This window comes from Elephas maximus, chromosome 22 (assembly GCF_024166365.1).
Source record: "Elephas maximus indicus isolate mEleMax1 chromosome 22, mEleMax1 primary haplotype, whole genome shotgun sequence".
In the NCBI taxonomy this organism is placed as follows: Eukaryota; Metazoa; Chordata; class Mammalia; order Proboscidea; family Elephantidae; genus Elephas; species Elephas maximus.
In genome coordinates, this window is record NC_064840.1 from 61,614,687 (window position 1) to 61,636,812 (window position 22,126).

The 22,126-nt window shown below is 35.3% G+C and overlaps 1 protein-coding gene across 1 annotated transcript in view; it reads right to left on the reverse strand.

Moving 5' to 3' along the window:
• The window catches only part of ADAM9 (ADAM metallopeptidase domain 9), a 126,338-nt gene that overhangs the window by 44,448 nt on the left and 59,764 nt on the right, over window positions 1–22,126 (reverse strand). The window contains exons 5-14 of the mRNA XM_049865119.1: window positions 19,765–19,841; window positions 17,974–18,169; window positions 16,656–16,721; window positions 14,661–14,732; window positions 13,208–13,377; window positions 10,398–10,479; window positions 9,779–9,912; window positions 4,928–5,099; window positions 1,792–1,884; window positions 642–837 (exon numbers count right to left, since the gene is read on the reverse strand). Of these exons, the coding sequence (XP_049721076.1) occupies window positions 642–837; window positions 1,792–1,884; window positions 4,928–5,099; window positions 9,779–9,912; window positions 10,398–10,479; window positions 13,208–13,377; window positions 14,661–14,732; window positions 16,656–16,721; window positions 17,974–18,169; window positions 19,765–19,841 (1,258 nt within the window). The remainder of the gene's footprint in view (window positions 1–641; window positions 838–1,791; window positions 1,885–4,927; window positions 5,100–9,778; window positions 9,913–10,397; window positions 10,480–13,207; window positions 13,378–14,660; window positions 14,733–16,655; window positions 16,722–17,973; window positions 18,170–19,764; window positions 19,842–22,126) is intronic.

Consider the following 22,126-nt stretch of genomic DNA (forward strand, 5'->3'; position numbering starts at 1 on the left):
AAAGTAACAAAATAATCAGCTAAAAACACTAGAAGTGGTTATCTCAAGGGATGAGGATGTTGGGTACAAGGATGCTTTATTTTCTCACAGTAAACCTTACACAAGAATTGGGCTTTTTAATCTACATGTATATATAACTTTGGTAAAAATGAAAACTTTAAAAAGAAAAATTAGAAAAGCAATCAAAAACATCCCAATTAGTATCAGTAAGTAAGTGGATAACCAAATCATGGTCCATTTATCTAATGGAATACTCTAATAAACTACATCTAAATGAATCAATATAGATGAATCTCCAAAGCATTTTGAGTGAACAATGCAAATAGCAGACTCACACGTACAACCCTATACTATTTATGTGGATTTATTAAGGCTATAAAATGACACTTTATATACAGTGTTTATATATAGGATTGAGAGATGATAAACAAACAGTAAAAGCAGAAAACATCGACTGGAAGAATACATGCCAAGTTTATGACCGTGGCTGCCTCTGGAGAAGGAAGAAGGGAGAGGTGATAGGAGAGGAGAAACAAGAGTACTTCAACTTTATCAATGACGTTTTACTTTCTTTACTTAAAAAACTAGTGCAAGAAATAAATAAAATCAAAGCAATAAATTATAAATACGAATTCTCTTACTTGAGCCAAAGATGACTTGACACTGAGCATCATAATACTGGCACATGCCATTGTAACAATAGGCTTTGTTATTCTGGCAAGGGTGGCCATTCTGAATGAAAACATCTGGCTGACAGAGCTGAGAGGAACCATTGCAGTACTCTGGAACATCACATTCATTGCTTCTTCCCCGGCATAAAGTACCTCCTGGAAGGAACTAGGGTAATAAATTTCAAATTAAACAGGATTTTTTTTATCATAACAATTTCAATAAATTAATCAAATTTAAAACCAAAGTATTTATAATTTACATCTACAAAGCATTCTAAAAACAACAAAAGGTTAAATAACCCAATAGAAAAATGAACAAAGGCCATAGGCAATTTATAAAAGTCATGAAATATGAAAGAAAACCTTAAAAAAAAAAAACCCTCATTGATAACCAAAAACAATGCAAATTAAGTAAAAATACAAGACTGAAAGACACCTATCAAACCAACTAGGATTATAAAACTTGCTAGCAACCAATGCTGGCATGAGGAAATATGCATTTGATTATACTGTTGGTAGAAGTATAAAAAAAAAAAAAAATGGACATATTTGTAGAAGGTATATAAAATGCATTATCAAAAATTTTAATATGAATATTCTGCCTGAAAAATTCCACTCATAAACAAAAACTAGAGGCAGTCTAAATGTCCATCATTAATTGACTGGGTAGAAATTATGGTATAGCCATAATGTAATCATATAAAACTACATGAATGGGAAAAAGCTCATAGTATCCTATTGACAAAGGCAGAAAATAAAAACGCGTATCCACTCATACACATACACACACACACACACACACGCTCTTTCCACATAGGGTATCTTTTACTTTCTGTTTTTTATACTTGCTTTTGCATGAATTATACATAATGAGCATATATATATATATATATATATATATATATATATATATTCAGATATAACATGTTTCCACATAGAAAAAATCTCAATAGACCATTTGTCATAGAAAAACGCTGCAAATCGCAAACACATGACATTAAATTTTTCTCATAATCATATAATAAAAATTGCTCTCATATATCTCAGAAAACAAATTCTGGTATATGCATTCTTTCTTTTTTCCATTTTTTACTCCTACTGGGAAGGAGGAATCCCTTACCAAACAGTTTTTACAACAGTCACCATATGCACATTGAGCACCTGATCGGAGCTTACAAGTGCTTGCTTCACAACAAGGGTCCGACTCACATTCCTATGAACAGAAAATGACTGTCAATAAAGAAACAAGTTGTTGACATCAATATTAATTAAAAAACATTCTTATTTTAGACCTAAAATCTACTTCTTTCTAACCTGGCTGTAGCAGATACTCTTCAGATAAAATCAACAGCTATCCCACTGGATTTAACAATGACTCTTTTCGCTACAACTACTTAGGTCTCAACATATTTTAAAAGACAGAGTATGTTTGTTTACCAAAGGAATTGAGCTAGAAATCAACTTAAAATATAGAAAACCCTATATATTCGGAAATTAACAAATATACTTAGATATAACCAATGGAGCAATAAAGAAGCTAATGAATAATAGAAAACATTTCAAATGAAAAATAATAAAAATTCTACGTATCAAAATTTGTTCGATATGGCTAATGCAAATACAAAGCAATTTATAGCCTCAACGCATACATCAAGAAATAAGAAAGCCCGAATAGTAATAAGCCAAGAATCCATCTCCAAAAGTTAGAAAAATCAAAAGCAAATTAAATCAAACAATACAAATCAAAAGTAACAAAATTAAAACTTAAAAAAAAAATCAAAACAAGTACATAAAAGAAAAATAGGTACAGAAACAAATGACATGGAAAACATACAATAGAGAAAAAAAAATCAATGAAGTAAAAAGTTGATTCTTCGAAATTAATAAAACTGGCAAATCTCTGGTAAAATTAGTAAATGTTAAAAATTTAAAAGATACAAATAACCAATATCAGGAATGAAGGAAAGGGTCTCAGTACAGATGCCGTAACTATTGTAAAGATAATAAGTTATTTGAAAATTTAACTAAAACAGGCAAATTCCTAGGAAAATGGCATTAACGTTGGCTCAAAAGAAAACAGGAAAACTAAAGAGTCAAAAAAAATCAAAGAAACTGTATTGGTAGTCAACAATCCTCCCATTAAAAAAACTCTAGGATCACATAATTTACTTAACATACCAAAAAAAATTATTTTTTCCATCTTATACAAACCGTTCTCAAGAACTAAAAGAACAGATCACTTCCCAGTTCATTTTACGTGGCTAGCATAAATAAGACAAGACAGTACAAGAAAAGAGAAATGCAGGCCAACTTATTCCTAATAATAAGCATAAATCACATCTGGCAATAACAAGAATGAATACATATTTCTGTTCTCACCAAGGATGCAATATTAGCTGGTGAGGCAAATTTCAATAACTGTAATCCATCATGCTAACTCAGCAAAGAAAATCTTATGACTATTTTCCACAGTCAGAAAAAGTTTTTAATAACGTTACTCACACGCTTTTAAAAAAATCTCAGCACAATAGGAATAAAAAAAAAAAAATTCTTTAATCCGATAAGCGGCATCTCCCAAATATTGAGACACTGAAAATGAAAGCTTTCCTTTTGGGATAAGGATACTGCTATCACCATTTCCAATCAACAAAAGTACAATGCAAAAATAGAACTAAAAAATAAACAAAAGGTTTAAAGATGAGAAAGGAAGAAAAAAAAAATTCAGGCTGGCATTTATTGTAGATGATAACACTGTATAGACCAAAAATCCAAAAAAAGCCATGTATAAGAATTAATAAAGTAGCTGTATTCAAAAATCAACTGGATCAAAGGACTTCGTCAACAAAGTAAAGTGACAACTTACAGAATGGGTGAAAATATTTGGGAAAAATGTATCAGTCAATGAATAAGGAAGCTGGACGATGAACAAGAAAGGCTGAAAGAGAATTAATGTATTTGAATTATGGTGTTGGTGAAGAATACTGAATATATCACGGACTGCCAGAAGAACCAACAAATCTGTCTTGGAAGAAGTACAGCCAGAATGCTCCTTAGAGCAGAGGAGAGAGAGACTTTGTCTCGCACACTTTGGGCATTATTCAGGAGGGACCAGTCCCTGGAAGACATCATGCTTGGTAAAGCAGAGGGTCAGTGAAAAAGAGGAAGACCCTGCACAAGATGAACTGACACAGTGACTGCAACAACAGGCTCAAACAGCAGCAATGGTGAGGATGGCCCAGGAACAGGCAGTGTTTCGTTCTGTTGTATGTAGGGTCTATATGAGAACCTAACAACAACAATATTAATTCAGAAATTAAATATGAGCTCCTCAGGCTTCAGAGTCCTCATCTGAAAAGAGAATATTAACCATACTTATTTTATCTCTTAGGGTTACTGTGAGGATTATACCGTGTAAAACACATAGCAGACGTCTCTGACAATCAGCAAGAGTACAATAAAGACTTATCACAATTTTATCACAAGACACACACTGCCGTCTGTGGAAAATGAATTCAGCTGGCAAAAGCCTGGTATAGTCAGGTAAGGAAGAAGAATAAGTTTACATTCAACTGAAAAAAATTTCTTAATAACTTAATGCAATGTCTGCAGGAAGAAAGAGCTTTAAGGAGGCCATTTTGAAAGGAGTATGGCTAAGACATAGAACAATAATAACAAGTATAGGCATGAAACCCATGGCAGTAAGTGTAGGTAACAAGTCCAGAAAAGCCAGAGGTCAGTAGGTAAACTGGAAGTTAATAAGGGAAAAAGTAACCTGAGTAGAGCTGAAGGACTCCGCAGGATGGGCCAACTTCAATTTATTATTAAAATAAGCCCAACCAAATAAACATTATTGCAACGGCAGTGTTGATGGCACTGGGAGTGTCAGAATAGAAAAAGTTTACAAGGAAAAAAAAAAAGTTTACAAGAGCCAAGTGAAAAACTGATCAATTCTTTTCAGTAAATAAGTAAGCCAACAGCCATGACAGAAACGGCAGAAGGTAGTAGAAGGTGACAAAAATAGAATAAATGGGGCCCTTTTCTTGACTTCATAATGCATGACACCATTACTTACGTCCTTGCGGGCAGGAGGAGATGACCAATCTGCAGAGCATCTCCACACAAGCAAAACACCAGTCCTCATTTTGCCACTAAATTTTACTCTAGCTCCTAAACTAGAGTTGCCGAAAGCAAGTGATTTTATTTTTTGCAAATTTTGGTGGTAAATTCACAAAGCAAAAATTAAAAATTAAACTGACCTTTGGAGTACCACAGTCACACTCTTCCTCAGGGTCCACCAATTTATTACCACAGAAAGGAGCACTATAGGCTTCATCCGGCTTTGGGATATTAAGAAGGCAGTTTCCTCCTTTATTTAAAGTCAACTTTTCAAAGTCCTCTGCACTGCAACTGCTAAAGTTTCTGGATCCTCTATAAAAAACATTAAGAAAAAGATCTTACAGTGATTAATCATTTAAGGGCAAGTCGTGTTTTTAACCACTGTGAATATTTAAATAGCAGAACATAAGCTGACAAAGTAGAGAGAAATAAACATTAATGTTCATTTTAAATAAATATAGAACATTATTTCAGCGGCTATAGTTCACTATTTTGGTTATAATATACCTCCATGAAAATATCTTCCAAATACATCATTTACATTGAAATACAAAATCATACCATTTCAGCATCAGAAGAGATCTTAAAAAGTATCCAGTTTTACACGGAATTAAGTTTTATTGATCTTCTATAGTAAAAGTTCTCCAAATATTTGACACTAGCTATACATTGTTCCCAATCTTTTTTAACTGTGCAGAATACCATTCCTATGTCCCCCCACCATCACTTACTGGGAACTATGCTAAAATCAAGTGAATGAGCAATTCTGGTAGGGATTCACTAGAGCTATCAAGATACAGAATACATGGTGCAGAATTTCAGCTACACCTACATGACAGATTCTCAGTTTGGGCTTTTAAATAAACGCCTTTTATGATAATTCTTGGGAAACACAGTTAATACTCTGAAGGCTAGATGGGCTTCTAGAAACTGTCCAACTTGATTTGTCTGTGTGAGATTTATACAAATGCAATTTTTATAAGTTGTCTCTATTAGTTGTTCTTTGACTCAGTGATTACAAAATGATTTCAGATGTTTCTGTTGGCTATTTTTAACCTTTGAAGACTAGTGGAAAATGCATCCATTTATATACCAAGGACTTCTGAGAAATCCAAGTCACATTAAAAATTTAGCAAGGGGACTTGGTGCCCTGAAATAATCCCTCTTTAACCTATTTGAGCTATGGTGCCAAAAACAGTAGCGGGAGTGAAAACTATGCTGCATTGTAGTTATTGAGGAAGTGGCCTATCTATGGCTGGGTGTTTTGTACATACAAGGAACTCTAAGAAACAGATCCTTTTTGTGACACTTTGTGTCCTGGGTATACATTGTTACACTCTTCTTCACTAAATGGTCTAGGGAAATAGATAGTCATGACTCTTAGGATTGGGAAGCAGTCTTCCCAGAACACTTTGGTACTGTTAAAAAATACAAAAGAGTCTTTGAATGTGGAATGTTGAAGGATTTTAACAGACTGACCAGCAGAGAAAGAAAGAAGAAAAAGAATGAACAATCAATTCTCGATGACAGAATGAGCAAAGACAGTGATCTGGCCCATACGGAAGCAAAAGATCTAATACAACGCTTTTGATAATAACAGAAAGACTTGTTTTCCTTATTCTTTTTCTTGCTACTTTGTGTTAAGAATATTGGGGGTAGAGGTTCTTTTGTGAAATATCATCCATCCACTCATTCAACAAAAATTTATGAACCATCTACTATGTGTAAGGCAATCTTCTTGTTGCAAAAGATAAAACAGCGGACAAAGGAGACAAAAATCCCTGTCCTTGTGGAAGATACATACTTTGGTGAGTTACACAGACAATAAACACAATTAGCAAGTAAATTAGATAGTGTGTTAGAAGGTGATAAGTGCGACGGGAAAAAAAAAAAAAAAGCAGGTAAGAGGGATGTGCTGTGCAGGGAGCAGAGCAATTTCAATTCTAAAAAAGGTTTCAATTCAAACATTATAACATTTGAATCCGAACTGGATATTTGGGAGAAAAACATTATAGGCAGCAACAGCAAGTACAAAAACCTTAGATTAATATTAGAAAAAAACTGAATTTATAGCAAAAAAAAATTACTAGATGTAAAAAGGATTCCCTTCATAAAGATAAATGATCCCACTAGTTAGGAATCTCTAAATATACACATGAAATCTCTAAATTTGTAGCTACCTAACAAATGTCCCAGAACACATTAAGCAAAACTGACAGAATTATGAGAAGAAAAATTATCCGTGAAATCTGCAGTCACAGCGGGAAATTTTAGCATCTCTCTCTCATGAGTAACTGATGCAACAAGCAGTAAGAACATAAAGGAGTTGAATACAGTCATGCCTTGTCTAACATCTGTTCAGGCAATGTCCAAGTGCATATACATCTGTCAGCCCACAAGGTTCTAATAAAGTTCAGAAATCCCAATCAGACATAACCTCAAAAAAAAAAAAGAAAAGATTTCCAACCTATTAAAGGACTGACTCCACAGAAAACAGCAAGGCTAACAAAAATGCAAGAGGCACCACATCCGACATGGAGAAATTGCTAATGACATGGATTGAGGACCAAACACAAAAGTGAATCCCTCTCAGCACACTTACAATCACTGCTAAGGAACAAAGCGTGTTCGAGATGCTCAAAGAAAAAGCAGGACCAGGATATGATACCGAGTTTAGTGTTAGCTCTGGGTGATGCAGGCGCTTTAAACAATGGTTTTTGCTGCACACTGTGAAAGTGACTGGTGAGTCTGTGAGTGCTGATGTGAAGGCAGCGGAAGAATTTGTTGAAACCTCAGATAAACTAAGTGTTCGCACAACGTCCAAATCACGTAACATCCTATTTCACATAATGTATCGTGGACATTGACACATGACTGCACAATTAATGAACATGACCTAATGGGCACAGAAACTCAACAGCTGCAGAGTACACCTTCTTTATAAGGACACACAGAATAATTATAAATATTGACCCAAGTTTGAACAAATTAGAAAAGATTAAAATCATACAAGTAGGGTTTTCAAGGAGCACTTCATGGATTCGAATTGCTGACTGTTTGATTAGCAGCCGTAGCTCTTAACCACTATGCCACCAGGGTTTCCAGGGATAACCTAGGAGTGGGTAATGTCTTGGAAGTTATTAATTAGGTTTCTGAGCAAAAGGGAAATGTTTTATTTCTTGCATTTTTTTTCCACAAAACTATTTTCAAGGTTAAGAGTAATGTACTGTATCAAATGCTGCTGATAGGTCAAGTAAGAGGAGGCTTGAGAAGTCATTACTGGATTTAGCAATGTGGTGGTCATTGCAGACCTGGAAAAGAGCAGTTTTATGAAGTGGTGGGAGTGAAATTTTGATTGGAGTGGGTTCAAGAGGGAATGGAATAAGAGATAATAGAAACAGTGAGCCTAAAAAAAATTTCTGAAGAATTTTGTTCTTCCATCTAAGATGTATCAATTGGTTTCAACCCACCTGGAGCAAAGAAGAATGAAGAACACCAAAGACACAAGGTAATTATGAGCCCAAGAGGCAGAAAGGGCCACATAAAGCAGAGACTACATTAGACTGAGACCAGAAGAACTAGATGGTACCCAGCTACAACCAGTGACTGTCCTGACAGGAAACACAACAGAGAACCCCTGAGGGAGCAGGTGGGCAGTGGGATACAGACCCCAAAATCTCATAAAAAGACCAGACTTAATGGTCCGACTGAGACTAGAGTGACCCTAGAGGTCATGGTCCCTAGACCTTCTGTTAGCCCAAGACAGGAACCATTCCCAAAGCCAGCTCTTCAGACAGGGATTGGACTGGACTATGGGATAGACAGTGATACTGGTGAAGAATGAGCTTTTTGGATCATGTAGACACATGAGACTATGTTGGCATCTCCTGTCTGAAAGGGAGATGAGAGGGTAGAGGGGGGTCAGAAGCTGGCCAAATGGATGGAAAAGAGAGAGAGGAGGGAAGGAGTGTGCTATCTCATTAGGGGGAAAGCAATTAGGAGTACATAGCAAGGTGTTTATAAATTTTTGTACGAGAGTCCAACTCAATTTGTAAACTTACACTTAAAACACAATAAAAATTAAAAAATTTTTTTTTGTTCTAGAGTGAAGGAGAAAAATTGAGATGGTAGCTGGAAGAAAAAACTGGGATCAAGAGAAAGGCTTTTTTTTTTTTAGATAGGGAAAATTATGGTATATGTTTGCTGGAAAGATCCAGAAAAGAATGAAAAATAAATGATGGTGGGGAAAGGGGTAGAAGTCGGGGAGAAAGACAGAGGAAGAAGCAAGGGAAAGGGAGGGAGAATCAAATTGCTGGTGAGGCTGGTATTTTGACCCAGGAAATTCATCCACAGTTGCAGAGAAGACGACAGAATGTATGCTTCTTAAAGCTGCCATAACAAAAATACCACAAGTGGCTGGCTTTAAAGAACAGAAATTTATTTTCTCACAGTTCTGGAGGCAAAAATTCAAGATCAAGGTCTTGCTCATGTTAATTCCTTCCATGGGCCTCTCTCCTAGTTTCTGGCATCTGCTGGCAAGCCTTGTCATTTCTTTGCTTATAGAGGGATCTTCACATGGCACCTGTCTGTCTTCCTTCCAAGAGTGTGTTGTATGTGTGTGTTTCCATGTCTGTTTTCCCTTTTTCCAAACAGGGTTATATTTACAGGTACAGAGGTTAGGACTTCAACATAATTTGGGGGGACACAATTGAATTCATAACAATATGTACACATGTTCAAGAAGGTGGGAGCTTGTGGAAGTACACCTATATACATGTGGCTACCTAAATGTTTCTTTCTTAAAGTTCTCTAGGATTATTTAATTAAAAAAATAGGCTACTCGTTACTATATCATATAATTAATTACTGGAAGCCGGGAATAGTTTTTCCTGTTTTTTCAGCGTAGACATGAGTGTTGGCAGAGTTTAGGAAACACCGGTCTACGCAATACCATATTTAGAAAAAGGAGAAGAAAGAGTTCAGTCACTTACGACGCTCCTGAATTCATGATGCAGCTCTTTGCTCCACAAAAACATTCCCTTCCATCATCATGATTCATTCCAAGGTTGTGACCCAGCTCATGAGCAACAATGGATGCAAATGTCTCAACAGTGATTTGCCCAAACTATCCAAAAACAGGAAGTTATTAATTAGGTTTCTGAGCAAAAGGGAAACATTTTATTTCTTGGATTATTTTTTCACAAAAGGAAATTTATTCACTACAATGATGGCAGTCTCTATACTAAATCAAGTACCCAGTTTAATAAGAAAACATCATGATCTCAACATACTGATATTAGAGATGGACTCTTTAAGCAATAGGTCAATTACTTTAGCACCAATAGATTATTCATGAGAGTTACAGGAAAGTAAATTGACGGTTCTAATTTAATTCTCTCAAATAAAAAATGTTTCCACATCCATAAAAAATTAAACACATATTAGAAAACTTGATCCAATGTTTGGGATAGAAAACATCTGCCATTTTTGCTATGTCCCTCATAATGGCTGAAATAATGATTTCAGGACTACGGAAGTATAGAGTCAATGAATATTTGATACTGTCTTAATGCAGAAATCCAAAGTTGAAAATCAAGAACAAAAACATACCACATTAATCCCGCCTGCATGGCTCCTTGAACACACTGTTCCCACAAATGCCATTCCTGCAGTCCCACCGAAACCCTTCTTCCTAAGTAAAAAAAAAAAGAAGGTAAAAATTATAAAAAGTACTTGGTGGCAGGGAGTGGGCAGGGGGAAGAACACATTGCTCCTATTTTTATGGTAATCTTAAACTGGTACAGCCTACAACAATTGGGAGAAAATGTCAATAACAGATAACATTTTAATGAGAATATAGGTGATGGATGCACAATATGATTGATGTCATTGGTTTTACTAAATTATCCATGGGAAAAGTATCACACTGGCAAATGCCGTCTTCTCCATATTTTTAAACAAATAAAAATTTTTTAAAAGTGAAGCCAAAAAAGGGAAAAAATCAGAATATAGTTATGCCTTACCTCTTTTTTTGTTATCAGAGAATGAGATTAGTATTAGAAATACATTTTTCAGACATATACGAAACAAAGTTTTTATACCTTCTGGATAAAAAGCCTTCCTAAAATGCATTACATTCATTTATTCAACGAATTTTAGTGAAGAGAGACAAAAAACCAGATGAACATATTCACATAGGACGGTGCAGAGCAGTAAGCACAATGACCAAGAAGAAAAGTCACAATTTGTCTCCAAATCATTCCTCAAACATGCCGGTCACACTTGTCACCTCAGGATTTATTCCCTCTGCCTAGAACGCCCTTCCCCAACTCATTCTCTCACCTCTTTCAGGTTTTTATTCGAAAGTCCTCTTCTCAGTAAGGCCTTCCCTGGCCATGTTACCAAAAATTTCAATCTCACACCTCCAGTACTTTTACATCTCCCTTCCCTGTTTTATTTTTCTTCTTACCACTCATCGTTATTTAACATACCATACATCATACTTACTTAGTTCATTCATGGCCAATCCTCTCCACCAAAATACAGGCTCATGAGAGCAGGAATTCTGGTCTGCTTTGTTTACTACTGTACCCCAGTGCCTGGTACATAGAAAACACTGAAACTCTTTTAAATAAATGAATAAATCCCACCCTGGGGAATGTGACCAGCCCAAGAGACGAGAACTAGAGGTAATGACATAGGAGATTTCCAAGGAAACAACCCAGCCAGATCACCCTATAGTGAACTCTATAGTTCCCAGATGTCTGATGTTCCCTGGTTGTTGATCCTTAAAGCCTCTTGAAAGTTTGTGTACAGGACTGAGGACCCACCTGGGAAAAGGCTCTAACATGACAGATGATAACGAAAATTTTTTAAATATGTTAATAATATCCTCAAAGAGATTAGAAAAAATATTATACTCATGAAGTAAGAACTTGATTCTATAAATTCTGTAACAGGACAAAAAGACAGGTTGGTAGGTGTGGTTGATGCCTGCTCTTTTCGGTCTTCTGTGAAGTAGAAGGCAGTCTCACTGGTATGAAGACAACTGCATGTGCGTCAGGACCAAACCTTTGTGTTTACAGAGCCATAAAAGACCAACTAGCTATTTTCAGTTCCTTGCTTTAAATGAACCAATGTTTACAAAAGAAAAATAATAAAATTAAAGAAAATTCCTCCACACAGAAAAATGTGTGAATTTTGGGTACAATGAATATTGAGAAAGGCAAAAAAAAATTATATAAACTAGAACATTTCTGCCCAAAAGTCAGCCCGTCAAGACAGTAATCTTTTTTAAAGAAGAAAATTTTTAAATTTATCTTTAAGTGACAGTTTTGCTGTAAGTTTTTGAAGTTTATTTGTATTGAGTAATTTCATATAAGTTTAAGTTTTTGGAATCGACTCAATGGCAACGGGTTTGGTCTTGATTATAGTACCATGAAAATGCTATGTAGTAAGAAGAAAATTTTTTAAATATGTCAATAATATCCTCAGAGACTAGAAATAATATATTCATTAAATAAGAACTTGATTCTATAAAAAGCAGTATTAAGGGGGATAAGAAAATCAGGCAGCAGAAATGAAAAACTCAATAAGTTTAGAAGGTAAATTTAAGGAAATATCCCAGAAGGTAGAACACAAGGACAAAGAGAAGAAAGATAATAAAATTAGGGGATCATCATAAGAATGCCAATAGTTGAGTAAAAGGAATCCCAGAAGAAATGAAGAATAAAAATAAGGAGAAAATAAAATTTCTAAAACTGAAGGCTATCAGTTTCAAGATGGATACTACTTACTGAAAACTCAGCACAATGAGTGATAAAAGATCTACACCAAAGCATATCATCAGGAAAATTCAGAAGCCTGGGATGGGAATCAAGAGAAGATCCTACACGTTTCCAGAGAAGAGGTAAAAAACAAGTCACATACAATGGATCAGGACACAGAATGGCTTCAGCCTTCTCAACAGTAACGCTGGAACTTGAAAGACAATATAGTACGCTGCTTTTGAAATTCTGAAGAAAAAAGATTTCAAGCCTACCATTTTCTATCCAGTCAAATAATCAAACAAGTGCAATGGCAGAATAAGTATATTTTTGGACATGCGAGAGGTCAAAATTCTTTCTTCCCATATATCCTTTCTCACAAAGCAAACTAGAGAAAATGCTCTACCAAGATGAAAGTGTAAACTCGAGAAAGAGGAAGAAAGACAGGAGAAGGCGATGGGGAATCCAACACAGAGAGGTCTCGTTACCATAACATCACATCCTGACCTATGGTAAAGACCTGAGTTTTTCTCACTTAACTCGATGTCAAAAAAAAAGTAAGACAATATAATTCTAATAAAAGAAAATAAGAAAAAAAAATTATCGTTACAACCATTTCACTGATATTATTAAAAACAAAAAAACAGTACTCACAGAACTAGCTGCGCACTATCGTGCCTCCGACGTGTTGTAAGAACCTTTTCCCGCCACTGTACAAAGTTCCCCAACACGTCGCCAGCACCTCCAGTTATGCTGATCAGGTTTCCATTTGTCCAGATCTCCAGTCCAACCAGTACAATGCGAATATTTAACATAATATACATCTGGAAAGAAAAGAGAAATCAAAGTATATAAAATACAATAAAGTATATAAAATATATATTAGAATTATATTCTCTTAAGTTCTTTTAAGTTTTTTTCAGCAGCCAATTAAGAAAACTCATAACCACATAATTAAGTAACATAACTACTTAAATTAAAAACAGGACTTTACCCCCAAAAAAATCTTTCCTTCAATATAACGAGGCTCTAATCTCTCTGAGTCTGTTTCCTCATCTGTAAAATGATGGCAACAACAAACGTTCAAAATCCTTTTTATCTTCCATTCCAAAATCTGACAAACTCTGAAAATTAAAAGTTTTTGGTAAATTTGGTTGCAAAACTTGCCCTGAACTGATGCAAAGCTATTTACAGTCCACATTTACTCCACTTAATGTAAATATTCATACATTTCACTGCAGAAATTTTAATGGTTTGATTGCAAGGTGCTGCCCCAGATCCTGCTGGAGAGGTTATGTAATACATAGTAGATGAACCATATCACCTTTCCAAACTCTTACGGAAAATTCTAATCACACGTGTGGCAAAGGTTTCAGATAAAGTATCGTGGAATTGTTAAATCTATTTCATAGAGATACTACAAGGAATAAACGAGTTAGTAAATGAAAGCACTTAGCTCAGTTTCTAGTACACTGCAAGCATTCAACCGGAGAATGCTATCATCATCATCACCACAATTATTCTGCTTGGAACACCTTATCTTTTAGGTGAAATTATCTTATCAGATGCTGTTGTTAGCTACGTGGAGTCGGCCTCTGACTCATGGTGACCCTATGCACAGCGGAACGAAAACGCTGCCTGGTCCTGCAATGTCCCCACGATCAGTTACTGATCGGGCCGATCTTACAAGAACATCTATCTAATTCTTCTGTTATCTCCTACCGGATAGACTCCAACTTCTCAAAACAAATCCCGCATACACAAAACACCACCGTATCTAAGTGTAAGAGTAGGAGGTGGCCTTATTCACAATAAGACTTTCTCAACAAAAATTCAAGTATCTTTTCATAAACCCAAGTACCTTAGGCTATCTACTAGGTCTATAAAAATATACTAACATAAAATGCTCTCTCTTCTCAAAGTCTTTCTACCCTTGCATTTTCCTTTCTAACGTAAGAAAGGTTATAAACAAACTAGAAAGGAAACTTCAGAAAGACTTAGGCCCTGAGAAAAATTAGAGCCCAAACTGAGATGATTTTTAAATTCTGTTCTGAGACTGTGAAGGGATAGGACAGAAGCATCCAGGGTGACAGGAAATACAACTTACGCTATCTAAGTAGTTTGCTAAACGAATCATCTCTTCTCTCACAGCGGTCTGATTTCTCCCCATTGTATCATACTGAAAAACAAAGAAGGACATCATCATCATCAAAGTCATTTAAGAGAATCACTATAATCTGTTACAGGGAGGGTAAGAACCCAAATATTTCCTCTGAACCAAAAATTGAGGCATTTAGGCATTCATCAGCATTTCAGGTTAGTAAATCTAAAGGATACTTTTAGGGATAAATAGGAATAAAAGAAAAACAGGCACAAGTGTGAAATGAGTAATAATGAAAAAGCATCGAGCCGAGCCTTAATGTTTCTCCAAATTAGTATAATTTTAAAACAAGTTTTATTCTTAATATCCCTTTTTATTCATTTTAACACGAGAATATTTTTACAAGGTAAGGTTTGAAACAATCAAAATGCATAGCCAAAGGAATAAGAGATAATTGTCAAGAGTTTCCCGAGCTTTCACCTCTTGTGCTAAAGGTACTACCAATAAACCCTTTCTAGATTATGGGCTATAATAACAATGCGACATTAACCAATGATCACTAGTTGAAACATTATATGTATGTAGACACATAGAGCTATATAAAAGTTTAAGCATATTAAGCCAAATGTTGTTTTTGTTGCTAGGTGCCATCTAGTCTGTTCCGACGCATAGTGACCCTTTGTACAACAGAACGAAACGCTGCCCCGTCCTGCGTTTTAACTGATAAGACTGATTATTTTCTTGTGACCTGGTTAAATCCAAAATGTCTGTTTTAACATTTTAGTACAACTAACTTACTAACTAACCAAAGGAAATTTTTAAAAAGACTGTATGGTTGTACTCTGATTCAGGTATTAATATCAGAATATATCATATTTTATCACTTAGGCAATCTTATCATGATTCTCTTAAACAAAAAAAAAGTTTTAATACATTTGACGGAGTTTGCTTGAAATAGAACCATTTTTATTTTGAACCATTTTCTACTCATACATAACAAGTTTATCTGGCGAGAACAATAAAGAAACCATATTAAATCTATTTTTGTGATTTGTCCAAAACATTTCATAGAACATTTTTACCCGTTATTTGGGGCATGGAGGTCACACTTGCTCACATTCCCTATGCTTTTTCCTTCTACCACTCAAGGGTAATGAACCTATAATGAACGAATCTGAATATGTTTCTATCTCAAAATAAATATGGCTTGCTTTTTTTCAACCTACATACTAGAAGGGATTTTTTTTTCTTCAATCTTAATAATCCTCAAAATTGTGTCTCTAGCTCACAAAAAAGGAACTGTCAATGATATTAAGTTTCTACAAGCAACTCTTTCATACAAACAACAAAGTTCACGGTAAAAATAAGACAAATCTTCAAATACTTCATATTTTCAATTACAATGTAGTTATATCTAAAATTGATAATCTTATAAATGCTGAGATACAAAGATTACTTCTCTCAGTTAAGAAAAGCAGACTTTATAAATATGGATGTCCTTGTCCACTGAAATTAACGCCAAATGCTAAAATGAACCAATCTCCTTTTTTGATTTCTAGGTCATATTCCCTTCTAAAGGATGCCAGGCCGGAGAAGTTTTCTCTCTCTTAAGGGGAAGTACAGGCTAGCTGAAATTCTACAAAGCAAAGCAACACCTGAATGGCTTTATTCATAGCCACAGTCTTTAAAGTCATCTAAAAAGTTCTCAAGACCCTAACTAATGGGCAGTACAGTTTTAAGAAATTAAGCCCAAGCCAGTAACCAGGAAGGGCAGGGGAAAAAAATCACCAATAAAGAGTTAAGTTAGAAGCGGTCTCATCTGCTACATTCAGTTTCTGGTGGTATTATAAATATTGAGTAGGTTTAAAGGAAGGAAGGCAATTTTCATTTTAAAATCATCATTTAAGAAAAATTAATATAAATATTTCATAGTTCCCTCATGGGATGCTCCCTTTTCATTTGTTTTTCATGAAAAAGGGGAAAACGTTTCACCAGTCCTACCTTTTCCTTATCTACCACGATGAACAGCTCCACATACCGGGTCTGTGGCAGGACAGCTCTTCTTCTCTGTCAAAGACACGAGCAAACAAAGTTACAAGGCTACAGGTTTTACAGATGAAATCATCTTATCCTAATCTATGGTCACATATCCCATGTCAGCTAAGAACATCATAAAATTATCTTACTTAACATATCCTAGGTCAATAAAGACAAAACCACAATTAAAAAAAAAAAAAACTGTAATATCTGATATCTGCACTAATCTGAGAAAAATTCTAGTTAAAGATAAAACGGGTTATTCAGGTTTCCAAACAGTAGAATTACTGATTTTTTCTAACATGAAACCTAAGCACACCCACACATATGCGAATGTTAAATGTGTGTGTGTGTGTACATACACATACATGCATGTATACACACACACACACACACACACACACATTTAATGGGAAACTCCATTACTACATTGCAGAAAGACTATATACCAATTACCCAGAGCAGAAGTGGGGACAAAGCTGCCACTTTAAAAAATGAATAGCTCTGTGATTTTATAGGAATTAATATAGAGTAGGATAAATTAAAATGTAAATGATTCCAGTGTTTAAAAGCTAAAAAGTATAGCCCTAAGGTCGAAAGAATGGATGGTAGGAGAGACAATGAAAATAATGCCATAAACTAGTATGAGTTAATTTAAAACATACTGGCCATTGATAGAATTAAAGGTAGCCCCAGGCACACGCCTCTCCCAACACAGAAATTTCGTCTCATAGGTGGAAAGGTCTATTTGCTGTAGGTGAGGTTGATCTAGTCCTAGGACTATTTCAGTCTAAGAGACCCATGTCAAGAGTAAGTCAAGGAGCCCTACAGATGTCTCAAAATAGGGATACAAGTGTTCTTGGAACACATCTGAAGTAATTAAAGCCCTATAACCAAACGTCTCTCTGTTCCTCCAAGCTAAAGCTCAAGAATCACCATTCTAGTTTGTATAAGAGATATCTAAATTAAAAATTCCGCTGCTCTCTGAAAGGCTGTTAAATGAATTATTATGTGGCAATACTGAAATACATATATGCATTACTGTTTAAGACTTAAGGCCTAGTTTCCAAAACCCGCAGATGCTACACCCCCAACTAAACGAATCAGCTTGGTAGCAGGAACCGCATATCGCTCATCTTTGTATCCCTTAGTGCTATCACAATGCCCGGCACAAACTTAGCAATAAATGAATAAACAAACAAACAAGTGTTGATTTAATGGATAAATACATGGTTTTTTAAAACAGTAATCTGAATTATAAAGAATTACACTATTTCCTTACTCGAAGTAGCTGAGTCATGCTAGCAGGCTCTTCCTCTTCTTCCTTTGTGGTTTCTTTCTCTACAGCCTTGTTGGAAACCCCACATTTCAGAGGCTCTTTGTGGACATCATCCATTCGATAAATGATATGCTCAAAATGAGAACTATTTTGCAGGGGTTCAATTCCATAACTCGTGTCATCTAAATGCAGCAATCCCCTGTTATGTTATCATATACACAATTTTTATAAAAGAAAGAAAAAAAAAAAAGGAATCAGAAAATCTGAATTCAAGTCCTAGTTCTTAACACATTTAAGAAGGGGCAGCAAAAAACAGAGGCTTTAGAGTCAAGCAAACTTAAACACAAGGCTGCTGCTTTACTACCATCACTGCCCAAAAGTTACTTCTCCTCTCTGAATGATCACTGTAAAATAGTGGGTAAAGTGTGGGGTCTGGAGCCAGAGGACTAGAGTTTGAATCCCAAATATGTCTTCTACCAGCTGTGAGACTTTCAGCAAGTTATTCAACCTATGTCTTAGTTTACATTCTGCACAGGTTGCTCTGAAAACTAAATTATTTGTGATGTTGTTAGTTGTCATTGAGTCAGCTCCACCCCATGGCAACCTTATGTATAACAGAACGAAATGTTGCCTAGTCCTGTGCCATTACTGTGGTTATTGTGTCTTATTTTGAGTGTCTTCCAACCTGAGGGGCTCATCTTCCAGGACTATATCAGACAATATTCTGTTGCAATCGACTTGGTTACAATGGCTAATTTTCAAAAGTAGATTTCCAGGCCTTTCTTCCTAGTCTGTCTTAGTCTGGAAGCTCTGCTAAAACCTGCCCACCACGGGTGACCCTGCTGGTATTTGAAATACTAGTGGCATAGCTTCCAGCATCACCGCTTCATGCAAACCACCACAGTATGACAAATTGACAGGCAAGTGGTGGTTAAACTATTTGATAATCACAAAACACTTAGAACATTGCCTGGCACACAGTAACAATTCAGTAAATGTTACTATTTAAATAGAAATAATCATAGCCATCTTTCAGGGTTGGTTTGAAAATTATCTAAGTAACATTTATTACACCCATCAATCGGTCAATTATACACTCAGTCAACCAGCATAGTGTTATACTGCCAGGCGTTAATAAATGTAACTTCAACCTTAGTATCACTTCACTTGCTGTGTGTTACAATTTCTCTGAACCTTAGGTTCCCCACCTAAATACAGACATAATTACCTCTTTTTCACAGTCCTTATGAGACTTGGGAACTATGAGTCGGAATCGACTCGACGGCAGTGGGTTTGGTTGGGTTTTTTGGTATGAGACTTAAGTGAAAACACATAGGTAAAAAATTTATAAAGTATTACAGAATTTTAATGCATATTCCAAATAGCAAAAATTATTTAATGGTCTCAAAAAGATATGATTTTCCCATAGGTATTAAAATTCATCAAGGACAACATTTCCCTAAACAAGCACGCTAAGGATGATGACTACAATAGAGCTGTAATGATCTCCAGCAAGATCAAAGTAAAATCTAATTTTGTTAAAACCAAAAAAAGCCCAAACTCGATGCTGTCAAGTCAATTCAGAATCATAGAGACCCTAAAGAACAGAGGAGAACCGCCCCATAGGGTTTTCAAGGAGCGGTTGGTAAATGCAAACTGCTGACCTTTTGGTTAGCAGCCAATCTCTTAACCACTGCGCGACTAGGACTCCAAAATTATTTGGAGACAGACATAGGAGAAAATGTGAGAAACAAAGGAAAGCGAAAAAATATATATGTAAAGAAAATTCCTTACCTGAGTCCAAAACAGTCACTAAGAGCAACAGATGAATTATAAACTCCTTCCACATAGCCCCGATAATGACAGTGATTCTAAACAGAAAATACTGTATTATTTTCAAATACTGTTATGTCACTGAGAATCATTACAAAATTTGCAGACCTAACAAAATGAGCTTAAAGCCATAAACCAAAAAAAAAAATTATTTTTATTATTGACTTCTCACATCACACGTCACTCTTCAGACTATCTACAGTCACCCTATAAGTACACTAATGTTTAGGCAGAATTCCAGAGAACACTAAGTACAAACAGCTCTGCCTCGATGACCTTTTCATCTAGGGGCAGAACAAGATGGCATTATGGCATGTTTAACATTTCAAATCACAGTTAATCCAAGAAGTGACAATGGCCAATTGACATCTAATACAGAAGAGGACCTTGTGAGAGGCAAATAAAGCCCCCGTCCAAAAAGAAATTAGTATGATAGGGAAAGAGCAATTTTGATCAGATTATTTTCTACTTAAAATATTATTGGTTATAAATTTAACCATCTTCAAAAATTTAAGAGCCTTTAACCTTAAAGCGAGAAATTGACCAGTGGAAATGCAGGCATAATATTACTTACTAATACCAGATTCTTTAGTTAACAAATGAGATTTTATCACCTTTAAAACAATTACAAGGCACTAAAAAAGAAAAGCCAAGTGGGGGATTAGCCCTACCAGACATTAAGACATATCACAAGGTCTTAATAATTAAAATAGTATGGTATTGGTGTCTGAATAGACAGACCAACCAGTAAAGCAGAATAGAAAGCAGTGAAATAGACCAAAGTACATATGCAACTTTATATGATGCCAATGGCATCTCAAATCACTGTGGCAAAGATGGACCTTTTAATAAATAGTGCTCACCCCACTGGTTAGACATATGGAAAAAGATAAAATTAGGTCCATACCTCACATCATACATAAGAATAAATTTCAAATGGATCAAGAATATAAATGTAAAAATTAAAGTCATGTAAGAACTAGAAGAAAATGTGGGTGAATCCCTCTTTAACTTGGGTGTACAGAAATGCTTACCACTCAAAATCTAGATGAAATAAAAGACTGATACTTTCGACTCTACGTATTTTAAAAAATGTTTTAAACCTCTGCATGGAAAGAAACACCATAAAAAAAAGACAACTGAGATTCTAGGAGAAAATATTTGCAAACTTTTTATATATAAACGATTAATATCCCTACATATAAAGAGCTCTTAAAAATTGAGGGGAAAAGACCAAAAACCCAATAGAAAATTGGGCAAAGGACATGAACAGATGATTCACAAAAGAAAATATAAAAATACTCTTGTATACATAAAAATATTTTTATTTTCACTCATGATAAAGTAAGGCTCCATGAGTCCACACAGATACAAATAAGAAGGGAAAACTCTTCCTTACAGTAAAAAGCACTGATGAATATAGGGGGGGAAAAAAAAAAAACCCTGTTGCTATCAAGTCAATTCCAATTCATGGCAACACCACGTGTTACACAGTAGAACAGAACCACAGGGTTTTGTTGGCTGTAATGTTTACAGAAGCAGATTGCCAGGCCTTTCTTCGGCAGCACCACTGGGTGGGTTTGCACAGCCAACCCTTTAGTAGCCAAGCACAAACCAGGGACAGTGAATGCAGAAGCACTGATGAAATTAGAAAATCACCATTTCGACAGCCATTATAATAACAATTGATTCAAGCAAGAATCATAAATACAGCCTAAAACTAGAGGGTAAAAGTTTGAGGAGCAACATAGTCTCAAAGTATCTAATCATAAGTTACATATTAATTAATTAAAACTTTACAGGGAGAAACCTGGCAGACAACTCCTTAACCAAATGATCAATGTCAGGCTGCAACTAATCAACAGCGTATGCTTACTGACATGATACACTGAGGAACGACTCAGTGTCACATCAGTGGTGTTCCTGCCAAAAGTGCATAACTTGAATCTAGTCATGAGTAAACATCAGACAAACCCAAAATGCAGGACATTCTACAAAATAACTGACCAGGACTCTTCAAAAATGCCAGTGTCATGAAAGACAAAGAAAGAATAAGGACTTCCAGGTTAGAGCTGACTAAAAGACAAGACTACTTAATACAACATATGAGCTAGGATTTTCTTTCACTAAAAAGCACATTGTTGGGAAAATTGACCAAAAAAAAAAAAAATCCCAAAAGGTCTATAAATTAGATACTAGCATTGTTTTAATGTTAATTTCCTGATTTTGATAATTGTACTATGGTTATATGAAATAATTCCTTGTTTAGGAAACACACACTGAAGTACTTAAGAATAAAGGTTCGTCATGTCTGCAACATGCT